The sequence below is a fragment of the Mercenaria mercenaria genome, chromosome 14 (assembly GCF_021730395.1).
Source record: "Mercenaria mercenaria strain notata chromosome 14, MADL_Memer_1, whole genome shotgun sequence".
NCBI lineage: Eukaryota > Metazoa > Mollusca > Bivalvia > Venerida > Veneridae > Mercenaria > Mercenaria mercenaria.
Window position 1 is genome coordinate 16648840 of NC_069374.1, and position 12740 is coordinate 16661579.

At 41.0% G+C, this 12740-nt stretch overlaps 3 protein-coding genes across 3 annotated transcripts; 2 read left to right on the forward strand and 1 right to left on the reverse strand.

Annotated features, from left to right (window-relative positions):
* Positions 1–481: 481 nt before the first annotated feature.
* On the forward strand, positions 482–2311 carry LOC128548114 (death-associated inhibitor of apoptosis 1-like). The gene is made up of 4 exons (XM_053522509.1): positions 482–1144; positions 1633–1768; positions 1952–2080; positions 2289–2311. The coding sequence occupies exons 1-4, from the start codon at positions 482–484 to the stop codon at positions 2309–2311; spliced, it is 951 nt and encodes a 316-aa protein (XP_053378484.1).
* On the forward strand, positions 1189–3175 carry LOC128548380 (NF-kappa-B inhibitor alpha-like). The gene is made up of 2 exons (XM_053522985.1): positions 1189–1768; positions 1952–3175. The coding sequence occupies exon 2, from the start codon at positions 2480–2482 to the stop codon at positions 3173–3175; it is 696 nt and encodes a 231-aa protein (XP_053378960.1). The 5' UTR covers positions 1189–1768; positions 1952–2479.
* A 4842-nt stretch (positions 3176–8017) lies between these two features.
* Positions 8018–9454, reverse strand: LOC128548115 (uncharacterized). The gene has a single exon (XM_053522510.1). The coding sequence runs from the start codon at positions 9452–9454 to the stop codon at positions 8018–8020; it is 1437 nt and encodes a 478-aa protein (XP_053378485.1).
* Between the last annotated feature and the right edge of the window lie 3286 nt (positions 9455–12740).

Consider the following 12740-nt stretch of genomic DNA (forward strand, 5'->3'; position numbering starts at 1 on the left):
GTATCGATACTTGTATCAGTTTGATCCAAGCACGTACTCCATTCATACAGCTGAAAGTTGACTATGCGACTGTGAAAGTCAACAATGTACATAATTTGCAAACGTGACAGGGAGACATTAAAGAGAAACAAAGGTTTCGGATATACATTTGTTCTAATACATTTTTTTCATTCACGAAACATACATCAACTTGTCTCTCAGTTAAAACATATGCTATTTGTTGCGGACTTGTCAGATCCGGCGATGAACTACGAAATTATTGTGGTAAAGTACGATACAAGAATTTTACTTGGACTAGAGACGCGAATTCGCAAACTTTGCGAAGTAGCCGATTTCGTTTTTGGAATATTTGTATTCGATAATTACACCATCCGAAAAATAAATATATTATTTTTTGATAAAAAAACAGGCCTAAAATAAAGAAGAACATTACCGAAATCATAGCACCACTTTGTATTATTTAATGCAATAGTAAGAGAATATGAATCGACCGTCTTCGTGGATGAAAATAATAGACAAAATAGCCGAAGGGCAATATGTACCGCCACAAAATTCCATGAAGTACGAAATGCTGAGATTTTGTACACTTCGTTCATATCCAAAAGAAAATAAACCATTTATAATTAGAATCGCGGAAGCTGGGTTTTATTACGCTTGCAACGGAGACGAAGTAGTATGTTATTGTTGTGGTCGAAGAAAAAGTCACTGGAATGTAAACGATAATCCAATGGACGTTCATCGACAAATGAACCCCAAGTGCAGCTTTCTCGTCCGTAATTCCGAGGTCAATGTTCCGATCAAACCAACTGGCGAGACTAGTCGTGATACTGCAATCAAACCGGCTGACGAGACTAACCGTGATTCACCTAAATATCCGGAGTATGCCACTAAAACTGTCCGAGTTGACAGCTTTAATACTTGCGATTGCACGGATATATCGCCGGCTAGTCTGGCAGAAGCGGGATTATTTTATGCCGGATTTAGCGATTGTACTAGATGTTTCTATTGCGGAATCGGTATGCGTAATTGGTCGGAGGAAGATGATCCTTGGATCGAACATTGTAGATGGTCAAAAAATTGCTCATTCGTAAAACAAAAGAAGGGTTCCGAGTTCGTGAATCTCGTTCAGATGGCAGTGCAATTCGTAAGTTAACTATTATTATTAGCTACTGTAACAACGAGATGTTGCCACTGTCTCCTACGAAAACCATTTCTTATAAATAGTAACTGAGAGCGACTGCAACCAGACATATATTGTTTTACCTCTTCATTATTCATAAAACCGCACTGTCGCACAATTTTAGCGAAACATGCTCTAGTGAGCGAATTAATAGCCATCCCAGTAGGAAATTCTCTTTGAAAAATTATTTCACGAAAAGTACTATCCAACCATAATACGTCTAAAGCATTATGTTCCACGAGTAAATCGAAGATATTATCGCTTAACAATTTTATTAGTTCCGTCGGAACGTGTGCTAAAATTTGTCTAGCTGTTAGCTCCTCGTTTTGAAAATCGTCAAATACTTTTTTCATGAATATCGTCGCGCTGAGCCCAAATAATGACGATATATCATCAAAATTCATTGTACCTTTTTATTCATTTTTTTTTCTTTCTATTACATGTAAATAAAGGGAAATGAAGGCAATGGTAAAAGAGATATGGTAGAGAATCTATTGCACAATGACGATGCTGCCCAAAGTGTATTAGAAATGGGATATTGTCCACGTATAGTAAAACACGCAATTGCCCGAATACTAGAATTAAAAGGTAACTTTTTTTTCCCTACATATCGAATATAGATCCGTAATTTCAGTAAATTGTGGGAAAAAAATAGTGAGTCCTGCTCGAATTCACCTTACAAATAACACATTTATATTAGCATTTTCAAAATGGCTAGTTTATTGCCGAAGGCCGCTGTAAATTTACAAAGATCTATATATATGTTTTTAGACCAACCACAATTAACGGCAAAAAGACTGATGGAAGAAATATTCATTATTGAAGAAGAAGAAGAAGAACAAAACTCAAATGGTATTATCGCACAAACACAAGATCGGGACGATACCGAACAATTAACTCGTAAATCAAACCTCTCGGACTTTACAGCAGCGGGCCAAGTCTCGGAACGAAAAAGGCTTAAAGACGAAAATACAAAGTTGAAACAACAGTTTCTTTGCGTTAAATGCAAAGATCTTGAGTCGTGCATTGTTTTTTTACCATGCGGTCATTTGGTAACTTGCGAAGGTTGTTCATCATCTTTTAGATATTGTTGTATATCAACTTGCAGAAAATACATTAAAGGGACGGTAAAATCATACACGGCGTGAAGAAAACTGATCTAATCAGCATCAGAAAACTTAGAACTTGTCTCCAAAAAATAATATTTCTATATAAACCTTTGTCAGTGCTATATAGTCGGTGGTTCTTATTACAGAAAAAAAAAACCAACATTACCAACTTATCCAAAAAACAACAACAATGGAACTAGTTGATACGTTTGATAATTTACATATCGGAGTCGATGCGGATAAGGACGGTGATACTAGTCTTCACGTTGCAATAATATGCTATATGAACGACTATGCTATGGCACTCATCGACATCGATGAAGGCTGGTTGAATATTCAAAACTGTCTTCTTCAGACTCCGTTGCACCTCGCCGTACTAACTGGTCAGATTGATATAGTTCGAGCTTTACTGACTAATGGAGCTAATGCGACTCTTCGCGACCACAAGGGAGAAACGCCTCTACATATCGCGTGTGAGAAAGGGGACAGGGATTCAGTAGCCGCTCTTGTTCGGTCTATCCGTACCGAAGCGGCTCGTAAAGAATACTTTTCGATCCGAAACTGCGAAGGGTTAACGTGCGTTCATGTGGCGTCAAAGCAAAGGGAATTCATCATTTTAGGTCATTTGTTTTGCAAAGGCGCCGACGTCAACATCGGCGACGGTAAAAGCGGAAGAACGGTGTTACATTACGCCGTGGAGAAAAATGATATAGAAATGGTTTCTTTATTACTCACGCATCCAAACATTGAAGTAGATCGTAAGACATACGAAGGCGAATCACCGCTTTATTTGGCGTTCTGGAGAAACCACCGGAGGATCCGAAACAAGTTAATAAAGAAAGGCGCGTACTTCGACTATGGATATTTCGAGGAAGGTGTCGAATGATGAGACTTCATTCGGATAACCAACAACGTTGCGCAATAAACTGTGCAAACAGAATTTACAAACAATAGTTACTTACCTTCTAGTACTATTTCTGAATATGCTTCTATCTTGTTCGGAAACTTCAACCTGAAGCCCAATGATGCGTTAGAGACGAACATCGTCGTTACAAAATGTAGGCGTGACTAACTTTTTGTATCGAACGTTTTCATTGGTTAAAGTATTTCTGCTCGAATAAAGCATGAATCCGCAACGTCAGAGACGATTTAGAGTATATACGACAACACGAAATACACTAACAACCAAATACCAATAGAAAAAATCATGTATCGTGAAGATACCAGTGGTCGAATCTGGTGTCACTTCTGTAAAGACTTTGTGATACGAAAGCTGAAAGCGCTACATGACAAGTCACCACAACATATGAGGAAGGTGACTCAAAGCGAACCACCACCTTCGCTGTATCGTTCTAGACGACGAAACGATGAGGATGATGTTATTGAAATTGAATCCGGTTCTGATCGAACAATATTGATTTCTAGTGATAGGCCGAAGTCGTCGACGTATCAGATATCATCGCCGTCTATGAACTCTCGTTATCGGCTATCCTCGAGAGATACGAGTAATCGTTATTCGAGACAAAGTCAACGAGATGGAACTTCAACATCAAGCAAGAGAAGCATTCCTGATTTAAACTTTTATCAAAGTAGTACAGAAAGGAGTTACCATCCACCAGGATCAGGAGATGATGGTAGCTCTTGCTTTCCAAGAAGTCTCGTCAGTCAGCGTTCAAGTACTATCAATTATCACTCTTCACGAGACCTTGACACGGACGAAAGTACAAAGGTGTTCAGTCTGTACACGGTATCGTCTGAAAATGACTCTTTCGATTCAGATCCTGATGCAACAGTGATCATGTTTTGATTTTGTTTCATTTTGTTTTCAAAAAATAATTATATGTAGGATTTCACGCTAATAAATTTCGTACACCTAAATCATGTCTGTCGACTGTTCTTTCCTAACTAGAGATCAACAAAGGCGGCTTATGAAAAGTCGTTTTGACCTGTCTCCTATCGATTACCCAGAAATTAGGGACGACGATCTCAGTTTGATGAAATGTAATGATTTGTACGAAGCTTTGTCCTATGCCGTCGCTGGTTCGATATCATACAGCGGTGTCTTTCAGCGAGAAGTTCTGAACTTCATTCGCTACAGTTGGTTTAATCCTTCTGTACTCGAGGTACTGGAGGAAAATATCAACTTAGAAGAATATGCATGCAATCAATTAAACGAGTTTGACTCGCATCCTATTCCACCTTTCCTCGAAGTCAAGGCGGCCGCCACATATCTACAGCTAGACATTTACGTGTTCGTTCCAAGCGAAAACAGGAACGTAGCAACGTACAGATTCCGACCAATTACTCAGTTAATGAAAGGTAAAAACGATCAACACACTTACGATCAAACTTGTGGTATAAACATCGCCGCTCATAAAATGGACTCTGGTAAATACAGATATGAAGCAGTGGTCGCATTTCCACATGCTGGTAGAAACAGCAGAAGCAACCAAGAAAGGAATCCAAGAAGACGCGCATTGACTTTTGATGAAGACGAACAGGTTGACTTTGTTCGACTGAACGATGTCAGTATCAAGTACTCGAATGCGGTCGAGGCCTCAAACAAGTTTAGTCGCTATAAGAACAAACGCTTGAACGTTGATGCTGACGATACTGCATTGTTACACCTGAAAAGGTTCGTCGAAGATGATAGGTTACCAGACTCAGCCTTGGAAGACAGGCAACACGTTGAACAATTGTATACACTAGCAATCCGATTTGAGATAGCAGACCTGACCGATCTGCTTCTCACTTATATCTTGGGCAGGCCGCTGACATGGAAACTCGACTTTGTCAACAGAGAAAAGGATTCGTTACTACCAACGAATGAGCTGTTCGACAACATTGCCGATGACATATCTGGTGCAAGTTACGAAGATCTCAAAGACCTAAACGTGGATCGAAACCTCTCTAGTTCTCATACGAGACTTCATACCTTGCTGGAAAAGGAAAAGACTCTCAAGCGGAAAAGTATGCCCGTAGCGAAATCAGGCAGAACTTCGCGTCAGAAGTTGAAAGACTTTTTCGTAAACAACACAAGTCCTAGTAACGCGATGAGCGTATGCGAGCATATTGGTTACCCAAAACGTAAATACCTTGGCAAAGTGAGAAGACTGTTAAGCTTCGAAGATGAAATGGGACAGATATTCGACGAATGGTACAATGCAGCCGAATTGTGGTGTCGAGAACGAAATCTGAAACCACGACATCTTTTGGCTGTTGCGTATCTGAAAGAAAAACAGAACGACTTGTTTCACACACTGATTCCTACGGAACAAGAGCAACAATTCATTCGCGAACGAAACCAAGTGATCTACTATGTGTGCTGGTCGGTAGCCAACTCCTTCGAGACAACAATTGCACCTTCATGAAAGATTTAGATTATTAAAGGTTAATTCGCTATTCTTGTGGTGTCGACTCCTAAAATTGACATGGCAGAAGGACACTCTTACGATCTTCTTTCTTCACCACGTTCTGTATCGAGATTACGAGACCATGTTTACGATGAATTATCAGAGTCATTTCGATACCAACTTCTAGATTCGCCGAAATCAAAACGCTACTATTTGAAAATCACCAAACCAGCTTTTGCTATGGTACGCATTTGGGTATATGACAGCAACAAGGATTTCACCGAATACGGCATCCAATGTATGACTCTGTCCGATTGTTTGGAAACATCGTTTATCAAACTCGTAAGCGAGGCAGATGGAGAAAGAGATGACGAAGTGATTAAATGTGGCACGAAAGGTGGTTGCGATCTATATCCGTACGGCGATTCAAGATTTCATACGTCGGCGCATGATGTTGCTATCGTGATAAAACACTTAGCCGTCATTGTTACAAGTGAAAACTTACTTGATCTGATTGTAGAATACGGCCAATAAATAGATATTTAAGCTTTTCTCTTCGTTCTGTGTTCAATCGATCAACAATGTCTTCGTATCAGTTGCGGTCTAGTGTACAGTACGAAGTCATGATTGCTCTTTGTTACATAGAATCTGCAAGATACTCTGCCGAAGCTGCTCAGCAGTTATCGTACAACGTACTGACTAAGCTTTTGCCAACTTTCAAGAAGAATCTAAGAATACTCAATTCGATCTCGTTTCGAGAGAAAGAAAATGACTACTTTTACATGGACTTGCAGTTTTGTCTCAGGGCATGTATTCTCTCTTATGAGAAACTAGTACGAGTAATCGAAAACAGTTCCGACGACAAGACGGCTTATGACAACTTCTGTGCAATGAATAGCAGTAACACGTTGTCTGATCTGTGTTCGATATTAGACAGCATATGGAAACAGTACTGGAGACGATTTCATATCAACGTTGACAAGATGGAACTCTTGTCTTCTTTTCAAGACAAACTCATTCCATTGTTCAGCAACATAGCCATCAAAGGCAATGAGAAACTACCAGCCAACCACAAATGTCTAAGCTGTATCAAAAATTCAGCGTATGTTGACACTGGCATAACCGACATATGTGATGACGATGTGAAGGAAAAGAAAGACAAAACAAGTACTTTGGATTATTGTCATCATATAATTGACGTGAACAAAGACAGCAAACATTTCAATGTGAATCGAGTGATATTCGAACGACGTATGAATGAGAAAGGAACAGTGCAACAGTAACAGTATTTCACTCGACAATCGTTTGGCCTCTAGGTGTCTCCATGTTTCTGTGCTGCTTCACATATTCGTTCATAACATCAGAGAAGAGTCGAAGTTGTTCTTTTACAAACTGTTTGTCTTCTTCGGCGTACCTGAACAAATACTTCTCTTCAATGTCAAACCACTTTCCTATTGAAAACTCTTCATCGTCTTTCAGATTTCGTTCTCCTCTCGAAGCAAGCATGTCCAGTACGCTTTCTAAGAGAGCAATCCTTCCAACTTTAGGATCCAATGTAAGAACACCTTTCGACTTATCGCGCTTTCCATCAGCTTGTAGCGGGTAGAAGCACTCTGGATGATGATCATTGACTGTCAAATGATGTCTCAACGTGTTCTCCCATTCAGATTTCTCTGCTGGATCAGACAAAGGTCTGAATGTCTGTGCACCTTCACCAAACATGATTCCGTACCCAAGCACTTCGTTGTGAGTGTACTTGCTTAAATCATGTTCGAGGATACGATCGTTCATCTCTGGAGCAAATTCTACACCTGCCGAATTTAGAATTTCATGCACGAACCTAAGCCAAGCTCTGTGCGATGTAGTGTTTACCAAATGAGCTGGTACATGTAGCTGCACAAGTTCGTCGAGGCAAGTTTTGACATCTTTTTCCTTTAATGATGCTGAAGAACTACTCTGGTTGCGAGTATCATTGATGTCTCTGATCATGTCGATCTCCCACTTTTCCTTCGGCGGTGCATAGTTCTTCAGGTTGTCAACAAGCCATTCGTTGATCAGCAAGTGAAGAGTGCCGATGTACGTATCTTCATCTCGACAACTCAGAACTACGTGTTTGTTCGTTGATGCCATGACTCTAATTGAAATCCAACTGAAGATGTCAGTCCTTTTGAAGTCTCGATTCTGCCAATTAATAATATTTCATATTTTCTACATCCTCCCAATTCCATATTATCGTAACTCTTTTGACCCGGAGACATTTTTGCCCCAGATCTTGCATTTGCAAAATCTGTGACAAAAATGTCTTCGAGTCCTCTGACTCTTTGAGTCAAGTGGGATAGAATCGAACCCGAATAATCGATTGTCATTTTCTTTCGTTATGCTGCGAATGGAAAAAGTCCCAAGTATTTGCACAGAATGTTTCTCGCTCCGTTGACGTCTCGATGAGTTTTGTAATTGCAACTTTCACAATAAAACGTTTCCTTTCCACCGAGTTTGTTGTTCTTCACACCGCAATTACCACAGGTCTTGGAAGTGTAACGTTCGTCTTGAGCGATCGCTTCGCAGTCCGTGCCACGGACTCTGTGTAACAGTCTCTGTCTGAATCTGAAATGTTGCCAACAGAGCAAGTCCCTGTTAGCGCTTTTGGCAAGATGGTTCGGTCTGTCTTTTCTCACGATGGACGAAACCGATATCTTGCCAAGAACGACCAGTTTGTAATTCTTGACCAGGTACGAGCACAGTTTCAAGTGCACGTCGTCGACGTACGTTTTCAATTTCAGGTGCAGCTTCTTCAGTTGTCCGATTCTGTCTTGCACGGCTTGCGTCTGCTTTTTCCTTTGAGCACACGACAGGAGATGGTGAACTCGATCGATCTTTTCGTGATACTTGTGAATGACCTGTTTCTTGTCTGTCTCCGGTCCGGTCTGAAACGCGGTCAAGTTGCTAGGGTCGTAACACGTCGCGAACGTCCTACCTCCCGGATCGATAGAACATATCGAGTCCGAGGTGTGCACTTGTATCTGTCGCGTACATATTGGATCACAAGGAATCTGCAGTACGAATTTTCCGTTCGGGCGTTTGCATACCTTCATGTCGTGACTCAGAGGTGGTATCTTAGATACATTTTTCGAAAGCCTGAGAAACCTTTCTTTCCTGTCCTTCTTAGATTTTGAAAAATTGTCTGACATCAAAGCTATTCTCGATTGCCGAATTCGTTCCTCCGGTATGTCTCTTTCAGAAAGCAGTCTGACGTACTTGCTTTGAACTTCGAACGATCCTTCGCGTAACTGAGCAATGTCTTTGTTTCTGAGATCGACCTTTGATTTCTTTTGGTTGGTCTGTGCAGATTTGTACATGGTGCAAAAGTTCTTACAGGCGGTCAACTTGATATTCGACATCTTGTTGTCGAAAAACCAATTGTCTCCTGGAAGTCTGTACTCGGCCGGAACGTCTGTTGAATTTGTTTTTGTAACCACTCTTTGTAAGTCGAACTGCTTAGGTTTGAAGTCTTTCACCTTCACTAGGTAATTACACCAGTTATAAGCGTAGTTGCTCACTTTGAGCATCTGATTCAACGTTCGCTTCTGCTTTGACGTAGGTCGAATGCCGACAGAATAAGTACACATAAATTTGTCTTCCATCTTAGCACATTTTGTTTTCACGTTCAGATCAGAGTAATGTGTCGAGCTTGCAGAAGAGACGTCACAGTTCAATTCAAGCATTCGCACCTTGTCAATCCAGGACTTGAACGTTTCCTGCCCGTTGACAAACGCAGCTTTCCACAAAGTCATCTGTTCTCGTTTTCTCTTCATTTTGAAGTGAGGAGTAAACCGAAATGTAACAAGTTTTATACTGAATAGGAAAACACGATTTCCCTTTAATACTTTTTTTTCATCAAAAGTTTCACTAATGCTTGTTCCGACAGAAACGAGAAAAGGCGTCATGCGGGTCGAATGTGGTAAGATTGAAGGTAGAACCGAGTGTTTGACCTATGTTTGAAGCATTGGACAAGTAACTGGTTTCGACGACGTCTTTTTTTAAAAATTAGATTCGTCGACGTACTGTGGGATTGTGTTCGTCGAGCTTCAAAAATAAGTATTTAGGCAGAACCTTGCCCTTTTTCTAGACAAGTGAACGGTCGTTATCAAAATGGATCACGAAGAATTCATGTTGAAAATTTCATTCACCTTGCTTTTGGTTTTGTACGCACTGTACTTTGCAACAGACTTAGCGTGTTGGTTTCACCTGTAACCGATACCGGTCAGCTGCTTTGCGTTGTATATTAGCAACTTGTTCATGTCGATGACACGCCTGTAGTCGTACATGTTGTTCAGATCCAAGACGTCTTTGTGGATATACAGGCGCATACTGCTAGCCAGCAACTTCTCAAACAAGTGTCTGGTCGTGACTGTCTTTCCAATGACTTTGCTTACGAATCTGGAATAGCATAACACGATGTTTGATTGTTCACATTGCAGAAATTCAAGATACTGCGACATGTCGATTTTCCAACAGCACGAATCTTTATTGCTACACGTCGTCAAGAAGTTCAAAACTAGTGACTTCAAACGTTCGAGGTCTACCAAATTACACTGATGAAAGTAACTTCGCAGACCGCTTTCGAAATACTTCTGTATCAGTTCCTTATTCACGTCATCTGTAATGCAAGTAGAATTTGAAGCGAACACGTACATGTGAAGAAAGCCGAACGGCATGTTTGTGAATTCGCATACTTTCATCAGACATTCGCTTCGACTCAAATCAGAAGGCATCCTGATAAAGGCATCAAAGTTGTTCACAATTGTTGAAACATAGATTGAACTGGACTCGAGTTTCTGCCATATTCTGTTGATATGTTTTTCTAACATGCTCTGTATTTCACCTTCGTACGTTTTAATAAACTCGTCAATGAATTTACCATATTGTTCTCTCGAATACTGAAACGAATGAAAGTTGACAACGTCCTCTGTCGAATAGATGTTGTCGTTGATCAAAACATAAGGCTCGGCCTTGCACGATAACAGTCGAATGAACATGTTCACGTAGAGAAAGGCATTGTTTCCTATTGCCTTTTCCTTGTGGTGTAGATCGACGAGCATGCTGCACACATGACTAGTCGTGCTGTTGGATTTACCTGTTGACAAAATCTGATCGCGAGACTTTGGAAGTAAATCGTCTAAAGTCAAACACAACGTTGACTTGTTTTGCTTTTCAGCATGAGTGTCTATGACGATAATCTTGTATTCCTTGCTCTTCAGAGTTCTTATTCTACCAACGGCCTGAACGAAAGCTCCTGGTGAAGCGACTTGTGTCGAGCATTCGATGAAAACGAAATGAGTGTCGAAGTACGTTCTTGTAGAACACACGTCTATCCCAACTTGAAACGCCGTAGTGTATACGAACAACTGACATCCTCTGATGAACTTGTCCGGATCGTGAGCAAACTTAGATTTGATCTCTTCGGAACTGTCGCCCGTGATCGCTTTGACTTTGAACTTGCACGAAGCGTAAAGATTCTTCAACATAATGGCTTGGCGTTTGGTGGCCGTGGTAACGCAGATCTTGTGACCACGACTCAATGCATCGTGCAGTTCTACTAGTATGTCATCTCGATCGGACGTTCTCAGAAAGTCTCTCATGTAAATCTTCTTGTACAGTTTCTCGACTAGACCGATGTTGTCATCAAGTACTAAGTCTGCGATTTTCTGCGTACACAACAGCGATTTGTACTTTCCAAAGGTGTCCGACTTGTGCAACTTCTGTTTCAACAACCTGATTACGAGACTGTTGTACAGACATTTTCTATGAAACACGAGTTTGAAGTCATTTCGCCTAAACCTGTTAATCAAACATATGTGAGACTTGATGCGTTCGCTCTCGTCGTCTATTTCCTTGAAGATGCGAATCAGATCCAAGGACAGATGTGCGTCCAAACATATCCATCTAGGTATCGATCTCAGAACCTTTATGAACAACAAAATGTTCCTGCGTTTCTCTTTTGGATCGGAAAGGTCCGAAAACAACTCATCTACTATGCTGTGGGTTTCGTCCAGTATGACGACAGAGTAGCCGCGTACGCTGAAGGAATCATTGTCTATCTCGTCAAAGTTTTTCAACGACTGAAGTTGAATGACGAGTCTGGGATGTCTGTTGCAACTGTACGGTCGGCGAATGTTTCTGTAATCGACAAAGTCTGTCAGCTGACTTGTCACGTAGGAAGCAAACGTGCGTTTGGGCGTTATGATTAGCACTCTCAGTTCCGTTCTAGAATTTCGAGCCGACTGCCTGAGGTTGTTAATGATCTTCTTGAGTTGAAACGTCTTGCCAGAACCCATATGCGAACGAACGAACAAGCTGTAGAATTGCTTGTCCTTCAAGTAACGGCGGTATATGTCGGGCAGCCTTTCGCCATTATGCTCCACAACTCGATACGAGGATCTAAGCTTGTTACAGAGATGTTTCGTGTCCGTACCGTACAAAGACACGTCTAGCTCATCTAACAATGCTTCCATCACACGTCATGGTGTGCGAGCAAATGACTCGGTGAAAGCGGTTACCGTGAGTTAAAGAACCAAATAAAACATTTCGTAAAAAAGATTATTTATTTGCACTCTCAGGTGAAACACGAGCGTATTTTCATGAGAGTTCCAGTTCTGGCTCGACCATGGACAGCATCGGTACAGAGCTGTTAGAAGACCTGATGCGATACAACAACGAGATCAACTGTGTGAGCGAAACCATTTCGTCGATTCAAGGTTCGGACTTGAGCATAATTTGTAACACAGAGAATGGTTCGAACAATACAGAACTCATAGAGCCGTTGAAAACGCTGTTTGATATCTCGACCAAAAAACCTTATCTCGATGTTGAATACGTGAGTCAGCGTAAAAGGGACTTCGCGATAAACCTTAGTGACAACTGCGAACATGTCAACGTGTATGATCTCCGTACGTTCCTACAAGCTTTGGTTCCTGATCAAACGTCGCTCATCAGTCTACTCGAGACACAATGCAACGTCTATCCCATGTACATGTCACTGGTCGACAAGTTGCATCTGTTGGACACAAAATGTTCGAGAGCATACTGTCAGGGTAAAAT

Coding starts and splice junctions, on each gene's coding strand:
- LOC128548114 (XM_053522509.1), top strand. CDS start 482: ATGAATCGACCGTCTTCGTGGATGAAAATAATAGACAAAATAGCCGAA. Junction 1,769..1,951: donor CCGAATACTAGAATTAAAAG/GTAACTTTTTTT, acceptor ATATGTTTTTAG/ACCAACCACAATTAACGGCA. Junction 2,081..2,288: donor CGATACCGAACAATTAACTC/GTAAATCAAACC, acceptor ATCAACTTGCAG/AAAATACATTAAAGGGACGG.
- LOC128548380 (XM_053522985.1), top strand. CDS start 2,480: ATGGAACTAGTTGATACGTTTGATAATTTACATATCGGAGTCGATGCG.
- LOC128548115 (XM_053522510.1), bottom strand. CDS start 9,454: ATGAAGAGAAAACGAGAACAGATGACTTTGTGGAAAGCTGCGTTTGTC.